General features: G+C 45.9%; 1 protein-coding gene across 1 annotated transcript; it reads right to left on the reverse strand.

The window, feature by feature from the left end:
• Positions 1-2240: 2240 nt before the first annotated feature.
• LOC114704035 (1,25-dihydroxyvitamin D(3) 24-hydroxylase, mitochondrial) lies at positions 2241-17474 on the reverse strand. The gene is made up of 12 exons (XM_028885101.2): positions 16859-17474; positions 16523-16713; positions 15676-15769; positions 13589-13685; positions 12211-12302; positions 11201-11312; positions 9729-9874; positions 6730-6896; positions 5696-5774; positions 4898-5095; positions 4678-4797; positions 2241-3718 (listed from the first exon to the last, which is right to left on the reverse strand). The coding sequence occupies exons 1-11, from the start codon at positions 17114-17116 to the stop codon at positions 4687-4689; spliced, it is 1545 nt and encodes a 514-aa protein (XP_028740934.1). The 5' UTR covers positions 17117-17474; the 3' UTR covers positions 2241-3718; positions 4678-4686.
• Between the last annotated feature and the right edge of the window lie 9458 nt (positions 17475-26932).

Below are 26932 nucleotides of genomic sequence, written 5' to 3' on the forward strand. Positions count from 1 at the left end.
AAACACATAGCCATGGACTGGCTTCTCTATGGCGGAACCCCAGGTGCAGCCATCACTTCTGAAAGCCGAGTTCCCCCAGTTACACCAGCTTGGACTTTGCAGGCCTCCGAGCTCAAGGGTGTTTCTCTGCAGCAGAGGGACAATGGGGACTTGGGTTTGGAAATCAGCATGCAGAGACTTACAGAAGCCCTCACACTCGGAGACTGTAGCTCAGGACTCCATATTAACAGCGTCAGAACATGATGTGAACCAGCCAGGTTGAGGGTCCGCATGTGTCCTGCAGCTAACACACCCCTGCATCCTGGGACCGCACAGCAGAGCAAGGAGCTCCCACTTTGAGATGCGTACCAGAAATGAGGCTGGAGCGGAGCAGAATCCATCTCCTGTCTACCACTCTGCCTTCACCGGGGTTGCTGGATCACATGAGCCTCCTTCTCCCAGTCAGCCCTGTGCTCCAGGTAGGAATGACTGACGGACACTGGTTGAAGCTGATTAAAAGATCGCTATAGCCTACCTTCACTCTGTCACCTGCTGGAAGTTTCTTGACAGCCACTCTTCTACCCAGAGGAGCCGTTCAGAAGCACTCATCATGGGTCTAACCGCTGAGATCAGAGTCAATTCTAGGAGACCTCGTGGACAGGCAAGGGGCAGCAGGCACTGTCCTCCATCCAATTTGACCCTCTGCTGCTCTTTTCCCTTCTCAGACCTTCTCTGGTCTCTCCGTGCTCTGCTCCCAGTGGCTGGCACCTGCAATCCTCCCTCAAGGCAATCTTTGAGCTGGCTTTGCTGTTGTGCCTGGAAATAGTGAGAACTAAATGTGCCTAGGAATGCATCCCCATGACACAGCCTGAATTTCAGGACTCCAGGAGTCTCCCCGACTCCCCGGTCACTGTTCCTCCCCAGGAGTCACTCCCGTAGAGGGTCCTGGCCCCAGGGTCAGAGTATGTGGACAGAATCTGAGTCACCTGGAGGAAGCCAGAGCTGAATTCTGCATGGTGTGTGGGAGGGAACAGGCAGAGTGGCCAGGAGGAAGGCTGGAGAAGGGCTGGAGGTGTGCGTGCTCTGGGGAGGGCATCGTTGAAGGACTGGAAGAGAGTGTCGGAAGGGGGTGCAGTCAGAGTTCAGAGGCACTGGGGAATAGCTGAAGGGGCTGAGCTATCCGGTTGGTAGATCTACACTTTATGGGGCAAGAAAGGCCAGTTTACAGAATTGGATCTTTATGTTAGGGGAGTGGGGGGCCAGCCACAAAGTAGAAATGAGAGTAGGAGTCGAGATTAGATTGGTGTTTGAAAAGAGTTGGGCATGGAGGCACGTGGCTGCAATCCCAGCACTCAGGAGATGGAGGCAGGATTAAAAGTTCAAGGTCAAGCTTGGCTTCATAGCAAATTTGAAGCTAGATGGCATTACCTGAGGGCAGAGCAGAACAGAGAAAGAATTACAAAGACAGAGAGACAGAGAGACAGGGAAAGACAGACAGACAGACAGACAGACACACACACACACACACACACACACAGAGAGAGAGAGAGAGAGAGAGAGAGAGAGAGAGAGAGAGAGAGAGAGAGAGAGAGAGAGAAAATATAAGAAGCAGACAAGAGTTGATGGTGAATTGCTGGAGTTATTACAGTGGTCAAGGGGAGAAGTGGTAGAGACCACAGCCAGCCTGATGGTGGTGGTGTTATAATTTATGGATGTAAATATAAACGAATGTAAACCACCAGGGGTGTATGTGTTTGAACACTTGGTCCCCAGCTGGTGGCACTGTTTGGGGAGGTGGATCTCCCTGGAGGAGGTCTAAGGGGTTGTAGCCTGGCCCCACTTCCTCTGGCGTGCCGAGATGTGAGCCAACCGTCTCATGCTCCTCCTGTCCCAGCAGACACAGACAGGCTCCTGCCTCCATGCCTCCTCCGCCACGAAGACTATATCCTCACACCAGGAGCTGGAATAATCTCTCTGGTATTAAAAAAAAAAAACTCATCCTTACTTTCAAAGAATTCAAAGATATAAAATACAAGGGCTGGCTAAGGGGCTCAGTGGTTAAAGGGGCTTGCTGCTAAGTCTTACAAGTTCGATTCTGAGTACCTGCATGCTGAAAGGAGAGAACTGATTCCCCAAGTTGTCTTCTGATCTCCACAGGTGTGATGCAGCAAGTGTGCCCCCAAATAAATAAATATATAAATAAATGTAATAATTTTTTTTAGAAAGACAAATATATAAAAACAAAACTCTGACAACAAAGATGTATTTGTTTGTTTTATTTTTGACAGTACTGGAGCTTGAACCCAGGGCCCCACACAGACTAGGCAAACACTCTTACCACAGAACTACGTCTTTACTCTCTGGATTTACAATTCTAAAAATAATTTCACAAGAGAGAGAAAGCATATACCTGTGTTACCGATACACACATATTCATTCAAATGTACATATCCATGTATATTTCAGAATTATTCTAAAACTATAACCTAAAAGGGAAATATTTATCAAATATACAGAAATAAACAGTAAACTTCTATAGAAAAAAAGTGCTGGATAGAAAATGCACAAGTCGTATGTAAACATTTTTAAGTTTTGTGGGTAGTGCATAATTCCACATTTTGCGCTGATGAAATTGTGTTTTCCCAGGGGGTTCAAGTCATACTACACATGTTGCATAGGTAGTCTCTAAGTACACATATATTACCATTATCACTTTGAATAGATAAAGAAATTACAGCATGGGAGATCCTATTCTTAAAGTTGCAATGAGTACCTTTAAGCTGTGAGTAAATTTTGGGACATAGTCCCACACTGCAGACCCTAAATTGGGCACCCTATGTCTTTTCTGGAAAAGCATAATTGAAGCAAAGTACTCTTAGAGCTCAGACACACACACACATACATGCACACACACACACACACACACACACACACACACACATACTTGCACACATGTGCCAACACATGCACAGCTTAGAAACTGCTGATTGGTCCATGCACACTCCAATGCTACAGAGAAAAGATACCAATGAAATGAAAAATTACAGAGTCTTCTGCATGAACAAGACATTTTTAAGCAAGGAGCTGGTTTCACTAAGGAACGAACTTCTTTAAAATAGACAGTTTCTAATCCCCAACCATGTTTCCCCTTGTATGCAGGGAAAATAGCTGTATGAGAGCCTTTAACTAATGTTTAGCTCTGTCGGCAGCTGGCATTTCTGTAAATATTGCGTGAAAGAGAGTTATAATAATAAATGGGCTGTCAGACCCACTCAGATCCCCAGATAATTAAGCCATAGTAGGTCTTTCTTTATGAGATGGAAATGAGAATTAAAGACGCTTCTTTGGGTATGGTAGCAGAAATACTTAGCAACCTTTTCTAGAATGGCTGACTGTCAGCCTCACAGTGGTATCACAGAAGAGAAAGAGGCAGCGGGCTCTTGAGGAGGTCCACAGAAGCAAGAAGGGCTCTTTGGCTGATGTAAACCAGTGGTGAGGTCTAGAGGGGGCTAGGCTGGTGTTCCCACACTTCATGTGCTTCCCTGAGTCGATGGTCTTAGTAAACATCATTGTCTAGACAATAGTCTCTAGAATAGTCTATGGAGGGCAAAATGAGCCATGCTCTGCAGGCTGTCCATGCTCAGATCCTTGAAGTTTGCCATCTAGTAACACCGAAGCCATAAGCACCATTCTTGCAGAAAGGGAAAGATTGCTGATCTTGATCTTGGTGGAAAAAAGTCTGGAAAATCAAGGAGACATCCATCATAGGTCACATGGGGTGTCTCAATCATCAGAAAATAAAAAGCTAAAATTACAACTATCACAGGTAACTGCCAAAAGTGTAACTCACTGAATGAAATGTGCACTCTGGCCTTGGGGCTTATAATTAACAATTTTTATGTCACCCCACTTCATGTGGTCTCTCAGAATTCGACACATATTCTGTCACTTACAGACACCATGGAATTATTTCTGTATTTCTTGGCACCTCATTCAGAAGCTCCAACAATAACTGTGTTACTCTAAATAACCTATCCACCTCCATGGCTCTTTCTCTTCACCCTAATCACATTGTTGGAAAGACAGAGTGAGAGAGGCTGGCTTCAAGCATGAACATGTGTCTGTCAAGCCACAGGCTGGGGATGTCACCGTCCACATCAGACAATAGTTTCTCCATCTCACTTCTGGTCACCTCACTGGTTTTGAGCTCATTGTAATGTGTATTAGGAGAGACCAACCACAATTACAAAGCTCAGGGTTTACTAGAGAAGCGATTTCTTAGCACAGGGCTTGAGTGACATACTTGGGCCCAAGTTAAAAGGAAGAAAACAGCTCAGTAGTTTTAAAATAGAGGTATTGTGTGGGGCTAGAGAGATGGCTTCATGGTAGGAGCACTTGCCGCTCTTGCAAAGGACCTGAGTTTGGTTCCCAGCACCCATGTCTTTTGGGCAGCTCACAGTGTCATCTCTAACTCCAGATCCAGGAGATCTGATGCCCTCTTCTAACTTCTGTGGGTACCCACACTCTTGTGGCACACACACACACTCTCAAAATAAAATCTTTATAAAAGAAAGGAAGGAAGGAAGAGAAGCGGGGAGGGAGGAAAGGAGAAAATAAAGATAAGTCTAGACACTTCCAAACTTGGCTCACTCCTGGCCAGGTAAGGCCCCTGAGGGCAACAGGGACTCAAACACTCACCTCAGCATCCTACCGAGGACAGAATGCAATGGGTATCTCCCGGCTGGGTACCAGGATGCCAAGATGCAACATTTCAACGGGCTCATCATCTGTAGCCACGATCTTGTATTTTTGAATGATCTGTAACACACATTGAGACAAAAGCAGAATTAACCCTCTCTCCCCCGGCTTTGTAGAATAGCCCAGAATGTGGTTGTAGAAACCCAGTGAGGACTTTTACCCAGCAAAGAGCCAAGTGGAGCTGTAACTCAGCCAGTCGACGCCCAATGCACATCCTCTTCCCAAGGCCAAATGGGAGATGTGCAAAGGGATTGATCTTTTTCTCCTTCTGAAGCCAGCGTTCAGGTTTAAACTGCTTGGAATCTTCAAAATTGTCCTCACTGGAACCCAACACCTGGGTATTTAGCATTAACACCGTCTAAAAAGCACACAGAAAGAGATGATCTTTTAGATAATCAGAAGCAAAAATAATTCACGGAAACACAATAATGATGGCTGTATTGCTTGACATATGTTAGTGAAAGAATGACATATGTGCATATGTGTGGGGTAGTACATGTACCCACATGCACATGCAGAGGGAAGAGGAGGACCCCTGATGTCCTCTATCTCTCTACACCTCAGTCCCTTGAGATAGGGTCTGTCAATGAACCTGGATTTAAGCTGGCAGCTAGCAAGGCCCATTGATCCTGCTCTGCCTGCCTCGAACAATGCTGGCCCAAACAGCCACATCTGGTTTTCTACACAAACAGCCACATCTGGTTTTCTACACAAGTGTTGGGGATTCAAACCTCATACTTGTGCAGCAAGAGCTCTGACCTACTGAAACCCTCCCCCAGCCCCCATAACTCCACATTTTTGTGTTCCATGTTCATGACCACCTCCTCTCTCCATTTTTCAGATAAAGAGGGTGAATCCTTCTATGGATCTCCAGAATGAATGCTCTCCTGTGACAAACACTTGGGGAGTGTAATCCTGTCAAGCTTTGCTAAGAAACAGATATGCAAATTCTACTTACTCCTTTGGGTAACGTGTATTCACCCAGAACTGTTGGTTTGTCGAGAGTCCGAGATGTGAACGGCACACTTGGGGTAAGCCTGAAAAACCAAAGTCAGAGCTGTAACGGTGACCCCAGACCACACTGTGTCTGTGTGGTGTGAGGAATAGACTCAGAATGGGAAGCAGAAGTCTGTCGGAGTTCAGTCAGGGTGAGAGGAAACCCTCTCTCTTACCATGAGGAGCTATTGGCAGATGACAGCTGCCGGGATCGGGAAAGCCAGGTTTTCTTTGGGGATTAGCCCTGATATATCAGCTACCCTCCCTCCACACTCAAGAATGTGTGGTAACACAAATCAGACTTGATGGAGAAAAGGCAGACACGAAGTTGGGTGACTGAGGAAGGGGATGGATCTGGGTGGAATGGGGTGGGGGAGTGAATATGATCAAGATACATTGCATGGCATCCTCAAAGAATTACGTTGTTTTTTAAGAAATCCCTCTTTCTCAATATGTACGCCTCTTGTTTCTTATCACATAGTTAAATCCCTGTAAGTCTGGCGAGTGGCTCATCAATTGTGTTCCGTTCAATCTGCCTGCGTCTCATGCTTCACCCAAAGCCTGCATCTCTTCCTCTCTACTGCTGTCTGCTCTCCACAAAGGTGGCACTGTTTCCTTCTGGTCCAAAGGCTGGAGGTTTACTTTCCAGGAAGAGCTAGAGGCTAAAAGACAGCTGTCTGTCTCTGTGCCTTCTTGCTCAGCCTTCATCTCCAGCCCCACAACCACAGACGACTTCCCTCCTACTGACCAGCATCCATGAGAGGCGAGCGGTGGGATTGGTCCACAAGGTTTGGAAAGTGAGTAAAATAAACATTGATATACCCCAAGGCCCTTCCCTCTAGCTTGATAGATGCATATAATCAGGGGAGGCATCTTGAGGTATCTTGATGGGAGCCATCTTGAGGTATCATTTTTATGTTCTAAGCGAATCCTTTTCTAGTGATGTCATGTACTGCCAAAAGCAAACGAGGTATTAGCTCAGAGGTGAGTCCTTACCTCATGGATTCTTTTACACAGGCCTTTAAGTAGGGCATACTTCTCAGATCCTCTGCCCGTGGTGCCTGGTTCCCAGGCAACACGCTCTGGATTTCCAGAAGAAGTCTCTGCTGCACTCGGGGGTTCCGGGATAGATTGTAGAGAATCCACATCAAGCTGTTTGCTGTCTGAAAGGCAAACGGCTGCAGATAAGAGAGTCTGCCGATCTCTGGGCTCACACCGCCACCAGGCACAAATGGTCACGTTTAGAAATATGGTTGGACGCAACTGTTTGAGCACAAACAGCTGCATGTGCAGCTGACAAAGGCTACGTTGGGGCTCATTTCTAGGTGGTGGTATAGTTTACTGCTACATCTGATGTCACCACTAGGGGGAAACCGGAGCAAGATACAAAGATGTCCTCTCTCCCCCTCTCATACCTAAATGTGACTCCCTGGTGGCCTCAACAGAAAAATGGAACTAGAACTTGTTCAATAGTAAATTTTGATGTAAAACTGAGTAAAGAAAGGACAGAAAAGCTCTAGTGATGCCAGTGAGAGGTTTTCCAAAGGTATTTTCCCAACACAATTAAATGCATCACGCATTGTCTCTCTGGAATCTAATAAAAGTTCTTTTGGCCACACCCTAAATTAACCATGAACATGAAAAGGCATTATCAGGGTTTTACCCATGTGAAAAATGCCTTTATAGGAGAATGCAGCACCTTGCCCCCCCCCACCAAAAAAAGGATTTGGGGAGGGGCAGGGGATACATTCTAACATTAAATTGAGTATGCTAAGGAGCTAGAGACTGTTTCTGACAAAGACTGATGGCCTTTTAAGGGTATCTTTGGTGTCTTCTCTGAAGGGATGAGGAGCAACCATCACATTCACCACCAGGAGTCAGAGGCACCTGACTGTTCTTCAGCTGATTTAAACAGAATGGTCTCAATACCGTGGCCATGTCCTCCCCCTGCAGACACCAAGGTGCTGTGACTGAGTGCCATGACCCACTCACACTAATGAGCAGAGGAAAAGATGGGTCAGAGCCAACTGGTGTTTATTATTTTTGGAAGAACATGCCTCCCAGGCAGGCTTCTTCATGTCAGAGAGCCAGTGGCTTCCACTGAAAATAAGCTGTGGATGGCATTAGCACAGAACAGGAAGAGGGTGTGACCTCCAAATTAAAGGCAATCAGACCTCTCTGATCCACCCAATGTGACTTTCAGAATAGACAGGACTGAAAAAGAAATGGATCAGGTGGATAACCATATCAGCAAACACCTCACCACAAGTGTCAAATAGTGCTCCACGGGCCTGGGTAACCAGCTTTCACCACAGCCAGGGTATACTGTCTGGGCCCCTCAGAAAACTGCAGAGCTTCATTCCAGGGGAAGTGGGTTAGGAAACCTCAAGGGCTCAGCCTGTCCTGGTACGACCTCGGTTGGGAGGGCGCCATCCCTTCAGTGGCCTCTCTTTGCTAATTTCTCTCTAGGAAGTTCACTCTCCACCCACCAGCCATAGTTCACTTGGCAAAGCATAAATTGGCCAGCTTACTCCTTTGCTTTAAAAATGTTCCTTCATGGTGTCTACCACTACCTGAATAGTGATGTGTGTGTGTGTGTGTGTGTGTGTGTGTATTCATCCACTGTCTCTCCTCCCCACTGGCTTTTCAGTTCTATGAGGAACAAGACTTTGCCTCTCATTCCTAGTGGACTTTTAAGGGCCTGGCACACAGTAGGTGCTCTACAGTTCTCATCCTCTTCCGTTTACTCAGGAAGCATTTGTTGACCACCTTACACATGCCGTGTGCTCTTTTGTGTTCTTGGAAGGACGCTGTAGACAAAGCACAGCCACAGAATTCACACTTCCCTTCCCACAGAAGAACAATGGCCTTTGTGGCTTTGTGGAAAGGCCTGGCATTCGTTCAGAAAGGGAGATCAGATCAATTACCACTTCTGTCGATCTCCTGGAGCAAGCGGCAGAAAGAGAGGTGTTGTCTGTAATACAGAAACTGTCTTTTCTCTTTCAAGGAGTGCCATGAAAGGGGAAATGCAAAGAAGCAGTCAACTGGGAGGGCTTCTGCCTGGACACTTTAAGGTGCACAGAATGCGGGCCTTTGAGAAGTCTGTGTCACACCAGTGACAGCATAAGACATGAATGGAAGGCGGCTGCATAGAGAATCTACTAAGAGAATCAGCTGGTATGTTGCACACGAGTTGTTGCATTTAAATAAAAATCAAGCTATCCCAAGTTCATCTTGTTTGTACTTTTAAGCACTAAATGTATTATTGGTCTGGAGGACTGAATTCCAATTTTTATTTCATCTTATTTTAAATATAATCAGCCACAGGTAGTCACTGTGGGGGATAGTCTGAGTCATTACTAAAAAACAACCGTGTGTGTGTGTGTGTGTGTGTGTGTGTGTGTGTGTTCATATGTCGGGGCACATGTATGTACATGCATGTGGAGGCTGGAGGTTGACATCAGGCATCTTCCTTAACTATTCTCTACCTTATTTTTTGAGGCAGGGTCTCTCACTGGACTAGCTAGTCTGCCTGGCCCAGGCATCCTCCTTTCTCCATGTCCCCAGGCCTGGCATTACACATAGGGGCCACCTCACCTGGCTTTTTTCCTATCAGGTCCTCATGGATGCGCAGACAGTACTTTACCAATTGAGCTCTCTCTCTCTCCAACCTTTGCTTGAGAAACTTAAGTCACCTAGCCAGAGCATGGGTACCTAGCTGTTTCCAAATTCCCATGGCAGTTCTGATATCTGCCATGGTGCTGGCCAGAACCTACCCAGTATGTTATCACTGGAGCATATGTTATCACACAAAGTCCCTACCATGCCCATAACCACCAAGAGGCCATGCTTTGAGTTCCCCCACAGCGCTCACTATGGATGCTTACTGGTTTTTGTGAGGCTGTAGCTACTCGGGTAGTTCTGGTGGAGAGAATGATTCCCATGGCTACTTAAAAACTCATTGTTTAGCCAACCAAGTCCCAGCCTCCCCTCACCGTCTCCACTGCAGCGAGCTGGAGCTCCGTGACAGCCGCATACAGTTCTTTCTTGGAGAGATGATTGTGATGGTAAATATCGCAAAGGAAATCTGTGTCAGGCTGCTGGGAATATTTCTCCAAACGGTTGTCGATGCATGGCTTTACTGTGACAGAGGAGAGAAAGGACAGAGAGCCTGAAAATTCGGATGAGGAAAAGAGCCCAAGAAAATCTTGCAACACTGAGTCTTTTCAGGAACATTGACTCTGAATTTGCTAGATAGGTATCTAGTGAATATTCTCGATACACTGGCAAGGATTGGTCAAGGCCAACATGGATGGACTTCTCAGGATCCCCTGGGCATCTTCTGAAAGCGTTGATTCAGTATCAGGGATCGGGTAGACAGAAGCCAGCCTCTCTCTCTCTCTCTCTCTCTCTCTCTCTCTCTCTCTCTCTCTCTCTCTCTCTCTCTCCTCTCTGTATCTCTCTGTCTGTCTTCTTTTTCTCTTTCTTCAGACTGGGACTCACTATGTAGCCCTAGCTCATTTGAAACTTGCTATGGAGACCTGGCCGGCCTCAGATATATGCCTGTCTCTGTCCCTAGAGTGCTGGTACTAAAGTCATGCACCACTGTGTATGGCCTTGAAGTCTGCATTTTTGTCAAGCTTTGGGGCAGGTGCTCTTGGTCTGTAGTCACATTTTGATGAATAGAAGCTCCATGCTCTGAAGGGATCAACATGAGAGGGAATGAGAACTGGCCTGATGTGCATATTCCAAACTTGGATCCAGATATTACTAAACATATATGCAAGTACAGTGCCTGGAAATACTGGTAACACTTAAAACATTTGGCATTTATGAAACACATCCAGACAACTGTCTTCCTCACTTTAATCCATTAATGCAGGCAGATGCCAAACTAAGATCACCATGGAGCTGGTAGGCAGGGTGACTGCCTGTGGTGCAGTTGGCATCCTAGTCCGGAAGCATGGCCTGGTCTGGAGCCTTGGGAAAGCTACTTAGGTGTGTCTCAGGACCTTGGGAGGGTTGACTGTGGAGGTTTGTGTAAGGATTAAACATATACACAACTCCTAACACCCTGTATCATGGAGCAGAAATAGCCCTAATCACCAAAATGTCATATATACCCGATGTTTATGTTCTACTAGGCACACTAAAAGTTGTACCAAAGTGGGAAGCACTGTCATTCATTATTTCAGAGATGGAGGAGTCAAGGACGAAAAGGTGGTGACACATAGGGCTAAGCCACCGCACATGAACTCAGCCACCTCCAGCTTGCAGAGAGGACGACAGGGCGCGCCTCCCGCTGCCCCTCCCCCCATGCTCATGAGTTTGGGAAGCTGTAGAGAGTAGAAGCAACGCCATGGGAGGACCTTGATGGTTCAGTCAGGAAGATCCCACAAGACCTCTCCTAGGCATAGGGTCAGGGTAACTGGATTGTAGTGGACAGCGGGAAGGAGAGCCCTTTCACCTGATCTGAAAATGGTGTCCCAGGCCAGAGTGTGCGCCTGCCACACTTTGGTGTTGAGTTTCCTGTGCAGCTCCACTGGGGTCACCATCATCTTTCCAAATGTGTTCATCATCTGGAAGAAACAGAAGAACTTGGACCCTGGATTCTTCTCTCTAAGCAGTGTTCTCTTGGAGGGGGAGGAGTCTAAACCAGACCACTCCAGCATCTCCAAAGTGTGGGATTCAAAGGCCCATCAGCTCTCTTAGTCATCTCAAAGATGGCTTTGTTTTTTGTATTTAATAAAAAGTATTGGTCTCACGACCCTTCACATACACACACACACACACACACACACACACACACACACACACACACACGTTATATTGAGGATCAAACTCATGGCCTTGTGGTTACTAAAAAGGCATCCACTATAGAGCTACTCTGTATCCATTTTGTTTTATTTTTTATTTTGAGACAAAGTATCATTAAATTGTCTAGCTTGTCCTTGCACTCACTCTAGCCCAAACCAGCTTAAAACTTGTAATTATCCTGCCTCAGCACCTCCACCACGCAGCTGGTATGACAGGCTGGTACCACCAGTGCCAGTTTTTAATGGTCTAATTGTAAAGGAAGAAGAAAGAACAGAAAAACTATAATTTACCTATTGACTCTAGTTTCTGATGCCACATAACCTTAGTTAATCCCAAATCAATTACACTGTGTCTATGATATCTCAAATTACTTAAACCATTCAAAACTGTAAAGTCTGAAGCATTCAGAAACTTTAAAAAATATCTTTTAACCAACTGACCATTCATCAAGATACCTTAAGTACATTTAGAATAATTTTCTGTAGTAAAATAACTTGGCCTAAACTGATAAATAATGGGCTTTTTTATGTTTGTGATTGGTGCACATGTATATATAGATATCAAAGTAAGTGAATTAACCATTCAAATTGTAAGTGTGTATACTCCTCCTTGGGAGACATGGAGACAACCTTTGTTAAGCTGTCCTGAGGGACTGCTTACCGTCTTGATGGCCGTAATGAAGGTCAGAGCTTCTTCCTCTGCGTCCTTCTGAAGGAGCCCAAATCTCTTCTCATATAACACAAGGCAGATACCTGTCATTGAAAATAATCACTGCTGTTATTCAATTGTAGCCAGAGTCTGTGATTAGCTGACTATTAAAGACCGAGCTCTGTGTCTCATGACATTGTGGTCTCTTCTAAAATGAAAACAAAATTTCACAGAGTGAGAGCTGAGGGAAGGGACACTCTCTTTTCTCTCCAGATGTCATTTCTGGGAGAAATGACCCATGAGCTTTCCATCCTCCTGGTGAGAGACACACTGTTGACATCAGTCACAGGGAGGGGAGGACAGAGGTGAATCCCTGGGTCAGATGTCTGTGCTGCTGTTACTCAGCCTTGGTGTTGAACTAGTCATTGGCTTCTGCTGCCAAACACGGGATGCTGAAAGCCACCATGAGAAGAGCGGCTGGGAAAGGAGGAGCTAGGGGCTAAGTTTCCACTACCTGGCAGGCACTGGGCCAGCACAGGACAGGTGCTTTCCTGTTCTGTTCTCCATTTAATAATGATGTTTAGGTTCAACCTACTTTCAAAGAAGATTTCTTGGTCTTTGAAACTTTTTACACAGAGAAAATGTGAATTCTATAATATCTGTGTCCCCTCTCCTCGCCTCTCATCTTGCCACAGGAGCACTGGGATTAGTGTTGTGTTCCTGTGTCTGACTTTGTGTGAGTTCTGGAGATTTGAACTCAGACCCTCACGCTTGCACGCAAACTTTGTTCTGCTGAGTTTCCTCCCAGCACTCTCTCTGCTTTCTTGAGGAAAAGGCCGCAGGGGAGTCTATTTCCTGTTTCTCCGTTGTCTGTGCAGAGGCAAGGGGAAGGCAGCTGCTCTTGTTTTGCCTTAAGCTAACACGCTAAGAACGGACCCCACAGCCTTCACACTTGTGCCTGGCTGGGGCCTTGGCACTCCTGACTCCACTGTCTGGAACACTCATCCAAAGAAGCCTCTCTACCTTCCTCTTCACCTGACCTTCGTCTCCTTGGTGGAGAGGACTCTCTCACCAAGGTCCATGCTTCTGATCCTTCCTAGGCCTTTAAATGTCATTCTAGCATTGTAGCTTTGTGAAGCCAAATGTATGGTCCATTTTGTTCCCCTCTGTGTCCCCAGTACCTAACAGTGCCCGGCACACAGTATTCGTTTAATAAATGTTTGTTGGATGACTTCATAAACAACCCATAGTGCAAGTCGTAACTCAATGGGTTTGTGTGCCTTTGTCCTAGTTGTTGACAATCCATTATTATGGAAGTGTGAGCAGAGCTGCATTTTATCCCCCAGGTCTCTTGCAAAGTGAAGTGGACGAGACCATCAAGTCAACTTACTTTCAAACGACCATTTGTTCAGTTCACTGTATAAGTCTCTGATGCGGCCTCCTTCATCACACAGCTCGTCTATTCTTCCCATAAAATCAGCCAAGACCTTAAAAGGAAGCAACCAGGAAAGACAAAGCTTTATGTCACTGGAGGGACAGAGAAAGTTCAAGCTCGGGAGGCTATCTCTACTGCCAGTGGTGACTGGCACTAATTACATACTGACTTCTCCAGGTCTTGCCTTTTCCTAAGCTCTCCCCGTAGTCACTGAAATTCAAGTTTCAGGTTCATCTTAAGGGTATTTCTGGAAATTGTCTTGTGTTCATGTATTTATGTGTGAGAGATGTATGTATGTACATTTGTGTGGGGGTGGTGTGTGCCAATGTTCTCATGTGTGAAGGGTAGTGGTTGCCCTCCATCCTAACTTTTGAGACAGGGTCTCTCATTGAATCGGAGTTCTGAAATTTGGCTGCCCTGGGTGGCCAATGAGCTTCCAGGGATCCTCCTGCACTTTCTGGATGTAGCTCGCTCAGTAGATAGATAGCTTTGCAACTTTGGGACAGCCAGCCATACAAGGTCTCTAGCTGCCAACCTCCAAACCAGAGCCCGAGGTGACTCGAGCCTCACACTTGTGAAGTGTGCCTGGGACCACACGTGGTTAGAGTGTGTTCGTGGTTAGAGTGTGTTACCTTAGCTGATCCGCACTGCTACCTCCTAAGGCAGGAGCCATTGCTCCCATTTGCCACGTCACAGATGAGAAACAGTTTAGAGACGCTAAGTCACTTGTCCGCATAACGGATGACCTGCCAAGCTATACCTGAGGCAAGGATGAGTGGTCGTAAGGCCGACAGGTAACACATGGGCATGTTTAGCTTACTTATGTAATGCAATTTAAAAGTAATTTGAATTTGTTAGTTTTTAAACAAAGCCAAGGGAAAAAAGGAAGAAAGAAAGAAAGCTGAGGATGGTGTTCACCTTTAACCCAAGTGGGAGTCAGAAGCAGATGGATCTCTATGAGTTTGAAGCAAGCCTGGTCTACATAGTAAAGTCCAGGCCAACAGAAGTTTCTTTGAGAGCTTGTCTCAAAGAAAAAAGAAAAGAAAAGAAAAAACAAAGAGAGTTCAGATACATGTATGGCTTTCCCATGACCTGTCTTATTAACATTATCTCTATTACTGCCACAAGATGACACTGGGTGTACACCCCCACGTGACAGTAGCTAGCTGGATCCAGAGCAGCTGTGCCCTCTAGAAAAGAAAACTATGCTGCTTGCTAAACGTCCTGCTTGGGGCTTGCATTACTGTGTTATATTAATTATCTGGCTTCTAGGAGTGCCTAAGCTTGCAAAACCTATGCTGTATGAGCCCATCTGGGTCCAGGTCCAACTCAAAACAACCTCCAATATGAACAAGAGTAAAAAGAGGTCACTATACACTTAAGTCTGCCACATGGCTCCCTGTTGGCTAAATGCTGTTGTTAAAATCCTAATGTTAAAGTCCTTTAGTGTGGTATAGTCATTCTTAAGGGTAAGCCTTGCCCATTGTCCAGAATCTTTTCTGAATCATTCATGAGCATGGGATGTGAAATCTCTGGACACATCATGCCATTCCATTCCTCTACATTTTCAGAAGACTGGTCTACAGGAGTGTTCCCCCTGTGCCCCTTCCCACCCCCAGATTCTTTGCCTCCCTGTGCACCTATTCCGACTGCAAAGGCCCCTCTAGGACTTTTACAAGCATCACCTCTTAGTTCTCACAGCAACCATGTGGATTAGGGGCTCTAAAACCTTAGGCGAATTAAATAGCACGGCCGGTTCGCACCAGTAGCTGGTGGAAGGCCGCGGAACGGAACGCAAAATCAGTTTCTAGTTGTTCCTTCCGTGGGGGTTAGAAGGCTTTGGAGTAGAGAAAGGAAGATGAGTTGGGGGTGGGGAGGGGTGGGGAAGAGGATGGAGTGGAGGATGGAGGGAAACAGCAACGGCCGGAATCACCCATGATGCACGATTCTTTTCTCTTTGTGCTTTAGAGCTGGGACCCAAAGCCTAATTAGCTGCTCTCTGTCCAGGAGAGCCCAGGGAAAGCTCGCCCCAGCGCGCAAACCTCATTGATCTTATTGTCCAGCTTCATGATCTCCACCGGCTTCATCAGTTTCTTTTGGAAGGCGCTTCGGATCCTCTGCCACTCTCTTCCTTCCCTGCGGAGAAGGATTGTGTTCAGGGCGCCAGGAAAGAAGCTCCGCAGCCATTTGCGAGCACCAGGAGCACACTAACCCTGAAGGCCGCCTGGGAAATTCTCAGGAATCTTAGCATCCCATGAATATTCGCGGCTGTCTATCACGAACCGACCGAGAGGGGCTCACAGCATCCCTCTGCTCCCTGGGAAGCTGAGGGCTGTTAGTGGTTGCTGGGGAAGGGATAGTCAGGTTTCTACAGAGGTGTAGGCTCCAACCGGTTGCCAGTGCTCTAGATAATCCCACCCATGCCCATGCAAGCAACCTCAGGGAATCAAGCTGAAAATAGGAGGGAGTTGTTGGGACCAGGGAGAGTCTCAGCGGGAGTGGGAGTGGGATCAAAGAGAAGACACCGGATGAAAGCGACCAGAAATACATTCTATACACCTATGAAACTGCCAAATAAATTTGGTTTGACATTAAGGTTAAATCTTGCCCAAACTGATATCAGGAAGGTGAAACTCAAATAAAAGGGGATTGGAGCTTTAGGTATGTCCTGGTGGGGAGGCAGGTACGTGTGCATTCCCTCACTCTACGGCTCTTTGGGGGACCCACCTCTACACTACAATTTGAGGATTGCGCTGGCGCTCAGTAGAGCAGTTGCTTCTGTATTCGTTCTGCGTAAGGAAAGTCTAACCCCAGGAAACTCTACCCACCTCCCTTCCCTACTGCCCTGTATGTCCTGCCCCCCACCGCCACCCTGCTGAGGGCACTCACAGGATCAGCAGCCCGTAGCCCTCGTTGCGGTGGTCACGATAAGCTTTCCAGGGTTTGATCTCCAGTCTCTGAGGATATGCGCTCTCCGTACGGTATAGCGCTTCCAGCAGACTCGGCGAGCCCAGGTGCACCGAGTCGAAGGAGCCCAGCTTCATCCGGAAAATCTGGCCGTATTTCTTGTGGTACTCTGCCTGCAGAGGGGCGGGCCTAATGCCATCAGCGCGCATCCTCTGGTGCCCCGGGCGCTTCTTCCGTGAGCTGCTGCCCGGTCACCTGAGCTCCCCTCTCCACCCCGACTGGAAGGAATAGGGAAGAGGGGAATGACGAATTATTTACCAGCGTGTCATGCTGTTTCTTCAGGCCACCTTTCCAAAGAATCTCCAGTAGACTGCCTAGCAGTGGCCAGTTGGTTGGTCCAGGCAGGGAGGTGGCGTCCCGACTCTGACCACTTGTCACCACCGGGCAGAGGGGCACCTCTTTTGGCGCGCGGGAAGCGCACGCCTTGGATGTCACGGGTCTGGGGGGCTGCCCGAGGTCGCGCAGCCGGCGCAGGAAGGCGATCAGGGAACGCCTTTTGTCAATGGGGCAGCTCATGGTAGCAAGAGACTCGTGGGACACGAAGAGGAGCAGGGACTGGAAGGGGTGAAGTGTTTCGAAGGTGCTGCTGGGTTCTGAAGTCTTGGCGGTTTAGGGAAGAGAGGCAAACAGAACCCGCGGGTGTGGTGGAGTGGGTGTGGTGGAGAGCAGGAGGGACTCCGAAGAGGCAGATGCCCGGGGATGCTGCAAGGTTCAGCGGCGTGGGGCGCAGGTGCCTGCCCTGAGCTAGCCACAAGGGCTGGAGAAAAGCAGCCGAGGTTTGGTCCTCTGTGGGTCTGCAAATGCGACTCCTAAGGTCTGAAGCCACAGGGTGTCAAGGAGGATAAAAGGGATGCTGCCGGGTCTGATGTACCTCGCTGTGCCTCCTCAAGCACCTAGGCTCAGGGACCTCGTATTTATGGAGACAGGGCATGCCGGGATGACCAATGAGCACGCTGAGTAGGGCGGAGGGGGACCTGCTGGCAAAGCTGGGAGGGACGCAGGGGGAGGGGGAATGGGAAGAGGATGGAGTCAGCAAGGTGAGCGAGGGCACCCAGGCCTCGGGTGACCGATGCGCTGCTCGCTTGGCGGGCGCGCAGTGGACTCCACCCCGGAGATAACCTAGGAAAGGCGCGTCGAGCCCAGAGTTCAGCGGGTGCGCAGCGAGAGCGCCTCCTTGCCCTCCTGCAGGCTGCAGCCGGCCTTGCAGCAGCCCGAAGCTGCGCTTGCACAATCGCCACGCAGGGCGGGCAAGGTCCCCGAGGACTGCCCGGAAGGCCGCCGGCGCCTGCCAAGCGAGTGGAGAGCGCGCGTCTTCCAACATCCCGGGAGACAGGTTTTCGCAGCCTGAGCTGGACTACTTTTGTACGAAAGTTGCCCTTTTGAGCTCCTGAAGGAGGAGAGGACTTGAGGCTAGTATAGGATACATCAAAAGAAGGGCTGTGACCTTCTTACAGTGGGTCTTAAGTTAGGTAGGAAGGTCCAATGCTGTTTGCAGAATTTCTTCACCAGATTCCCAGATGCTTCAGGGTGGGTTGTTAGGGAACTGAATAAATCAATTCTATAGGTGTATGTCCGCAGTTGATAATCAGTAAAGGGTGCCAGTGGCGTTAGTTCCCCGGGAGACTGTGGAATGCGCAGGAGGTTATGGATGGGTTAGTTTCCTTTGGATTGCTTCCCACACTTCCTCAAAGACCTTCCCTCTAGCAAATCGCCCACCCTGTGCAGAGCAGAGGCACCCACAGATTCCCAAGGTCCACCGAAAGCAAGCAGAGTTGTCCACCATCCTGCTTTTGTGGCTGGCTAGACTAGAATTCACTTTCCTAATTCTGGAAAGGAAATTGGTCTTTGCTGATTCAAAGTGACTCATATTGTTTCCTGCTTATCCAACGCAAAGCCACCAGCACCCAGGCAGGAGGCAGACTTCCTCCCCCTGCTTTCCAGTCACCTGACCTAAGGTTACTGTGACCCAAGTGCTAGCAAGTTTTTCCCTATGAAGTCTTCTGTAAACATCTGCTGTTTCTGAAAAATCTTTTGCAATCCGGTTTGTGATTTGTGGGGCCATATTATCATTTCAAATTTGTCCTCGGAGGTCAGTGTTAATAAAAAACAGTTGTTATACATAGATAATGATTTAGATATAATCTACTAGACCTATTTACATTTGCACGGCAGTGTACATACAGCACATGCTATAAATGTATAGAGTCTTTTGTGTGTCCATGAAACACACACCATATATATATATATGTCATGTAGTGTAGGCCATATACTGTACAAAGGTATCATGTTATATTTTTGAGAGCTTGTGACAAAATAGGAATTTTGCATCAACATATCAATTTAAATTTCACCTCAGCTCAATGTCAAAAACACACAAGGTGAAAGCAAATATGACATCACCCGCCATGCTGGAGAAATTAAACACCTTGCGCATTGCCACCGACATTAGTGGCCCCAGTGGCATTCACATCCAACAGTTTCTGACCCAGCCTGACTCTTCAGTGTAGACATCCACGTGCATCATCCTGTCTATCACTTTCCTGAGACAGAGTCTCATAGCCTAGGCTGGCTCACACTCTTCATTTTCCTGCCTGCACGCCGGGAGTGCTGGGATGACAGGTTTATTCCACCATGCCTAGCACCACCTAGTTAATTGTGTCACTTTTTCTTGAACATGGATATGTGAGAATATTGGAAATATTCCTTCAATGACATGTCTTTTCCAGGGAGGATGGGATCAGAATGTTTTTTTTCCTTTGGGTATTTGGCCTAGAGTGTAGTGCAAGTGGTTTTTGTGCTGTTGGTGATTTGATGAAAAAGTACATCCCTAGAGGGAGAATTTGTTTCATCCATCTCTTCTGACTGTGTCTGGATGATGTCAAGACTGGTGTGTGACAATTGTCTTGTTATTTCAGCTAGTGAGTTATTCTTTCTTTGTGTGTGTGTGTGTGTGTGTGTGTGTGTGTGTGTGTGTGCGCGCGCACTCACTTGTGCTCAAGAAAGAGACAGGTTTCAGATGAAATAGATTTTCCTGGGAGTTGTAGCAGTCCTTTCTCCTTGGGACTGCCAGCTCACAAATAACGATAGAAACTTATTATTAATTACGAAAGCTTGGCCTTAACTTAGGCTTGTTCCACTAGCTCCTAACTTTACCCATCTATTTTAACCTATTTTGTTGTGTGGCTGGTTACCTCATCTCTCCATACTGCCCATGCTGCTTCCTCCACACCCAGCTGGTGACTCCAACCTTTCTTTTTCCCAGAGTCCTCTCTGGGAAAGTCCTGCCTGTAGCTCCTGCCTAGCTATTGACCAGCTTTTTATTACATCAATCACAGCAATATATTTTCACACAGTGTACAAATATTCCACAACATTTCCCCCTTTTTGTCTAAATAAAAAGGAAAGACTTTAGCTCTAGTACAGTAAAATTATATACAATATGAACAATTATCAACTAAGAATTACATTTACAATGTCCAGTCCATCTGTATTTGTAAAAATTGGAGTAATCACTCTACCATCTATCTCATTTTGATGAGTCCAAAGTTTTGTACTTAATTTTCTTCCTATTATAACTAAGGAAAACTGTAACTATAATTATTTAATCTTCAACCACATCAGAGACCCTAGAAGGATATAATACTACCTGAGTAAACAGGAAGTACAGAGCAAGCAACTTCTAAAACTAAGAAATAACAGAGAAATCTGGCTGTCTGGACAGTCATCCCAAGGTTTCTCTGTAATGCTGGGGCATCCATCTTCAGGCTACAGGCCTAGAATATCTGACAGACTTTTCTGTGAAGCAGGAATTGTACCTAGAGTTTTCTTGCCTTGCCCACAGTCAGGACAACTCTTTGTCACCCACCAGTCCCACAGCTGTTCAGACCCAACCAAGTAAACACAGACTTATATTGCTTACAAACTGTATGGCCGTGGCAGGCTTCTTGCTAACTGTTCTTACAGCTTAAATTAATCCATTTCCATAAGTCTATACCTTGCCACGTGGCTGGTGGCTTATCGGCATCTTCACATGCTGCTGGTTCATGGCAGCGGCTGGCAGTGTCTCTCTGCCTCCGCCTTCTGCTTCCCAGAATTCTCCTCTCTCCTTGTCCCACCTACTTCCTGCCTGGCCACTGGCCAATCAGTGTTTTATTTATTGACCAATCAGAACAATTTGACATACAGACCATCCCACAGCAAGGAATGTTGAAGGACTGTCCTACCTTGTCTTGGCAAAGTTTGGCAGTTGGCTTCTTTTGTGTACTGCGTGTCCAGTTTGGACAGCAACTGTCAGCAGTTGAGGCAGGGGCAGTTTCTTGCCCAGTGGCTAACTTTGCCACAAATGAAAGCAAACTCCATATGGAGATTCTTTGATGTCCATCATCATTTTTTGAAGTAAATTGGTGCTGCCAAGAGCAGATGTGCCTTACTGTCATGAAAAGCTTTATGTTATTAAAACATCAAAATCCTATATTCTCTATGTCTCCGAAGTGTTTGAAGATCATCTATTTAAAATATGCCTTTGATTGACCTTGAAAACATACTTAACATGACTATAAGTTTGATTGTTATCGATGACTAACACTACTAATCTGAGTTTCCTTATTATCCTAAATAGCTTTCAAGGACTAGAACTTTACATTACATTTTAAAATGAGCTACATAGGTATAATACCTTAAGCAAGAAATAGAAACATATAATACAACATAACAAAAATAACCTTAAATTTTTTTCCTCTTATATTTTACAATACCATTCAGTTCTACATAACAGCCACAGATTCCCTTGTTCTCCCCCTTCCTGCCCCCCTTCCCTAAATTTTTTAACAATATACAAAAATATCTTAAACAAGAGTAGAAACATATATACAGTGTAACAAAAATAACCTTGGATTTGTATCAATATACAAAAATAAAATATTTGAGACTAGTAGTTGCTTTTTTAGTTTGAAGGTAGATTCAGTAATCTATCCTTTTATCCTATCATTTCTATATCTCTGCTTTTTCTTTTCAGAATGAGATCCCTGAATCTAATTTCCTTTGCTTAGTTTCTTCCTTGACCATGACCAATAATAGAGGTTTAGTATTAGACTTTTTGTTTGTTTTGTTTTTGAGATAGGGTCTCACTATGTCACCCTGGATGTCCTGGAATCAGGCTGGTCTTGAACTCACAGAGATCTTCCTGCCCCTGCCTCTCGAGTGCTGGGGTTAAATTCATGTGCCACACTCCTGGCTAGTACTGGACTTCTTCATGTATTCCTAATATATACTCAGATGTACAGGAAATTATTAGTTAGTGTATACATAGAAGTAAATAAGAAAATTCCTATTTCATGGAAGATTATGTCTCATGCACACTGGAGTCCTCAGTCATTACTATCCTGGATGGCAGTGGAAAGCAGGAAGCTCACTGAAAGTCCATTGAGTGGAACTTCATTCATCAGTACTTGGAGAGGTTTATATCATCAAAACGATTATGGTGAACACAGTCTCAGGAACTCACCCTTCTCCCTTGGCCTCATGCCTTCTTAATTTCATAGCCTCTGTGAGTCATGCAGCCAGGGATCCTCTCAGGAATTCCTAACGAAAGATCTGGAAGTGGCTCCTAAGTGCCAGCTGCATTCCCAAGACTGGCCTGGTCCACCTCTCTTGTTCTGGGAAGTCCTAACCAGGTCCTGAAAAGATTATTTCGACCCCAGCCTTTCTACTATGCTACAGGATGTGGAAATATGAAGAAGGAATTCAGCTGACTATGGCAAAGTTATCACCTGGAAAAGTCATGGATTTCTCCAGAGGAAGCCAAGGCTCAGGAGAATTGGTGTTATTTGGCTTTTTGAATATACCAGCTGTTTTCTGCTGTGAATTTCATGCATGCTATTATAGCTTCCCCAGTTGATTCTTTTTCGTAAGAACTTCTAAACAGTGTGAATTGATTATTCCTGGGGCATATACAACTAAGGTGTTTGGATACAGTCACCAAGGCTTCCGGCTCCCAGGCTTTCTGCTTTTTCTTTTAAGTATTAGAATTCAGATGCCTGCCTACTGCAATTATCTCCTTTAGCAAGCACACAAAGCCAGGACCAGCTCCAGACAAAAGCATCCAAGGACAAATGGCAGACAGAATAAGCTCTCCAGACCACCTGCTGGCCTCCTGAATTAAGGTACATATCCATACAGAGACCCTGCCTAGGCCAGGTGGATGTTAGGTACATAGCTTTGCTTCCTGTGCAAATTAATCTCAGACCCCCTCTTTTTCTCACAGTCCTAGTGGCACCTTTAGACTTCCCCTCAAACAACTTACTTAGAACAAAAGGACTTTTCCATACCAGGTGCTTCAAGCTGTAAAGCAAGTTACCAAGCAATCCAGTGCTCTTCCCCTGCCCTGCCAGAACATGGTGACATAGGAAAAAAAGGCAGTTTTATTTTAGTGACTCATAGACTCTTTTACCTAACGACTTCTAAGATTGTCGTTTGAGCACGTTCATGATAAACTCTTAACGTTTCACCTAACCATTTTAAAGAATATAGTTTGAGCACATAAATTCCCTTTCTGATTTATTAACTGATTTCAGCCCTTAGTTGACCCCACCTCCTTTATTCACTCCCCTTTTGGGTTGCAAATGAAGCTGACAATCACTGCTCTTGTGGGATCTTGAAAGCCTTGCATTGTATTGTAAAGAGAGTTGCTGCTTGGAAGGTGTGTAGACCGGTTCCCAGAGAGAAGTGGCAAGTTTTGTCTAGAAGAATAAAGTGAATGCACTAAAGAGCTCAGTGGACTTAGATTCGTTCCCTCTGATTATTTCTCCCATTAGCAGCGTCTCTTTTTGAAACTCTAGCAAGAGGCTATTAGAGGCTGGACCCCAATAGCCTTTGCAACCACACTTGACTCTGTGTGTGTGTGTGTGTGTGTGTGTGTGTGTGTGTGTGTGTGTGTGTGTGTTATGGAGTCTGTTGGAGGGCAAAGATTTGATCCTCCATGCTAGGATATACAAAACCCTTTCAGATATATGGATTGGCAATACAGCTTCAAGCTTTGACTGATGTAGGGCGAGAGTTTCAGATCCATTTTTTGATTGTGGAAACTCAGAGTTCTGACTTCATTTCTTGAGCAAGGAGTGTTGGAACCAAGTCCACAGCCAAACTCAAACATCACAGAAATGGGACAGTAGTAACAGAGGCTCCTGTGAGGACACTGCAGATAAAGTCCTCAGCAGAGTGAGGCATGCAGGAACTTCCCTTGTGGTGTACATGTATCCCATACCCAGCTCTTTGAAGCTACACAGAAGGCAGGGTTTCGATCATTATTTCTGTGCTCGGTTAAACAGTTGTAATTTGTGCTTGTGGAGCTGGAGAGTGACTACATGGCCTCGTGTACACTAGAGAAGTGCTCTCCTGATGAACTACATCTCTAGATCTTCAACTGTTTTGAGACAGGGTCTCACTGAATTGTTTGCTCAAACTTGCAATCCTCTCGCCTTGGGCCTTCCAAGCACTTGAAGTCATGTTGTTTTGATTCAGTAAACTGTACAATGAATTAAGTTGAAGGAGACCGGTACAGACGTTCCAGTGAGGGCAAATCTAAGCTCAGCCATGTAACAACACATACACCAGAGTCACCTAAGCTTAGCCATGTAACAACACATACACCAGAGTCACCTATGCTCAGCCATGTAACAACACATACACCAGAGTCACCTATGCTCAGCCATGTAACAATGCATACACCAGAGTCACCGTATCTTGAAACCACGGCGATGCTCCCTAAAATCACACTTATTCCACAGGGATTTTCAGAAATCCACAGGAACAGACCCTTGGCATGAATCTGACTGCCCACGATATTCATAACTATAGAAAATGGGCTCCCAGATTATTTAAGCTGTAATCTCCTCTGTTTTCCTGCTCAATTACTTAAGTGTCCTCAAGTTTGCAAGCTCCTGTCTTTTTGTTGATTCTACCTCCTGTTACCCATGACACAATGCTATTTATGTTGAATAGCACCTAATAAGTAAATAATAGGCAATTGATGACTGATTATTTCCTCATTCCTCATCAAAACCCAGAGAGTTTAGGAACAATACATCCTTTGTTTTCTGAGGAAGTGATTGGTAAACCCTGAGGATGCTCATCTGGGCACCTCGCAGAAAAAAAGCAGTTTTACACAACAGAAATAATAGTTTGGGCCTCATCAGGTTGGATTGAAACCATGACTCCACTCCTCACTGGCTGTGTGGGCCTGGGAAGGTGTTTGGCTTCTCTGAGCCCAGTTCCCTCATTGGCAACGCTGGAGGTCATTACAAGCCCATCCGCAAGTAGGCAAGACGAACAATTAAAAGTTCAGGTGAAACATGGCCTTTGTCTTCATGGCGTCCATTGGTACGAACACTCGCTTAGTGGTTTCTGAGCAGAAGTAGGTCATGTTGGCCAGTCAATACTTTTATTCCAAGCGTGGATAAAGGTATCTCTAATAAAGTCATGCAGGGGTGGGGGGTGTTTTTGAATGAATTCATTGTCAAAAGAGTTACTTTGTTTTAAAACAGAGGAAGGGCATGGCACAAACACCCAGGTTAACAAGCTAGTGTTCTAAAGATTTATTTTATTTTGTGTGTATATGTATGTGTGTGCCTGGGTCATGTGTGTGGGTGCTCACAGAGTTCAGAAGAGGGTGTCCAATCTGGAGTGACTATTGCTTGTGAACCACCTCACATGGGTGCTCGGAACTGAGTTCTGTAAGAGATGCATGCACCCATAAGCATGTAGCTCTTTAGCAATGGGATTACTAATCTTTTTTTTTTTATTAATACAGGATATCATTCTGTAGTTTAGTAATGGGATTATTAATCTTTTTTATTAATATAGGATCTCATTCTGTAGTTTAGGCTGGCCTGGCAGTTCCTAAATAGCCCAGACTGTCCCAGAAATGTGGCAATTCCCCTGCCTCAACTTTTGCATTGCTGATCTTATGAGGGCCACCATACCCAATAGCTGTTATTAGGAACGGTGACTTTGGAAGGTTGTATTGTAACTGCCTGATCCAGAGGCAAGTTAAACCAGACAATGAAAAAGGCCAGGCATTTTTTTGGTTGTTTGCTTGTTTAGTTTTGTTTTGTGAGACAGGGTCTCACGAAGCCCAGGCTGGCCTTGATCTCATTATTCAGTTGAGAGTGATTTTAAACCCTCTCTGATCTTTGAATTAATCTTCCAGCCTCCACCTATAGACTCTCTCTCTCTCTCTCTCTCTTTCTTTTCTTGGCATTCCATTGGTACCATATATGTTTCATAAATTTTAAAATGACATCATCACACAGATACCTATTCTGTGCATTTCCCTGCTTGGTATGCCTTGGTCAATCTCATCCATGTGTAATTTGGGGAAATTTCATGATGGGATTCCTGCTGCCAAATACTTTGGACTTGAAGCACAGTTGGGTTTGCTCTTGTATGTCAGGAGCCTGCCTTGACGCATCTGGCGGGCTGTTGACTTAGATGGGCATTACTGAGCACTGACCAACCGTTTTCCTTTAAAGTGAACCAGCAAACATCCACCTTCCCGGGAGACTGGTACATGAAGTACCTCTGTCCTTAGGGAAAGTAAATTCCCGATGGAGTGAATGTGGCTACTCCACAGCTGTTTGTTAATGATCAGACAGAGAACCAATGGAGCAATTCCAGATGAATTCTGGAAGAGTCCTTTTCTCTTAAAAACAACAGAAAAGTCCCATCAGCGGAGTAGGCGAACAAACTTTGTGTGGTAGCAACTGCCTAACTTCCTACAACAGAGATTTAACTCCTGGCTTGTCCACTCTGCTCTCATCCTTAGGCAATGTGCAGCAAGCCATGAGGAGGGGCTGGCTCCAGCTTCAAGGCTTCTGCGACTTGGGTAGGATAATTGGAATCCTGTGTGTTTACACAGGAGCATACACAGATTCCTCCGCCGTGGTGGCATTTTCCATTGAAAAATAATTTAATATACATCTCCAGAGATTGCTTGATTTGTTTTCTCTCTCTCCAGTCAGAATGGACTTCTTTGGAGGAGTCGTCAACAAACCTGGCGGAGTGCCTCCTGCACGCCAGGCACCAGCCTCGACACTGTGTGTCTGTGGTGAGCAAGTAAAGGGAGGCCCGTTTAGTTAGAGCACACGCTCTGTCCTCTAACTAAAGTCAAGCAACACACACCTGAAAAGAAACAGGAAAGAGCCACCAAGTGGATCCTCCTGACTTCCACAGTCGAATGTGAGATCTGAGTCACTACCCGGTGCTCTTTCTCTGTCATGCCATCAATGGGAAACAGCAGTCTCCTGTTATTCATTTACCTGGTCACTCTAGCAGGTC

This window comes from Peromyscus leucopus, chromosome 1 (genome assembly GCF_004664715.2).
Source record: "Peromyscus leucopus breed LL Stock chromosome 1, UCI_PerLeu_2.1, whole genome shotgun sequence".
In the NCBI taxonomy this organism is placed as follows: domain Eukaryota; kingdom Metazoa; phylum Chordata; class Mammalia; order Rodentia; family Cricetidae; genus Peromyscus; species Peromyscus leucopus.

Coding starts and splice junctions, on each gene's coding strand:
- LOC114704035 (XM_028885101.2), bottom strand. CDS start 17,116: ATGAGCTGCCCCATTGACAAAAGGCGTTCCCTGATCGCCTTCCTGCGC. Junction 6,897..9,728: donor AGCTCGCTGCAGTGGAGACG/GTGAGGGGAGGC, acceptor TTTGCCTTTCAG/ACAGCAAACAGCTTGATGTG. Junction 5,096..5,695: donor AATACACGTTACCCAAAGGA/GTAAGTAGAATT, acceptor TGTGCTTTTTAG/ACGGTGTTAATGCTAAATAC.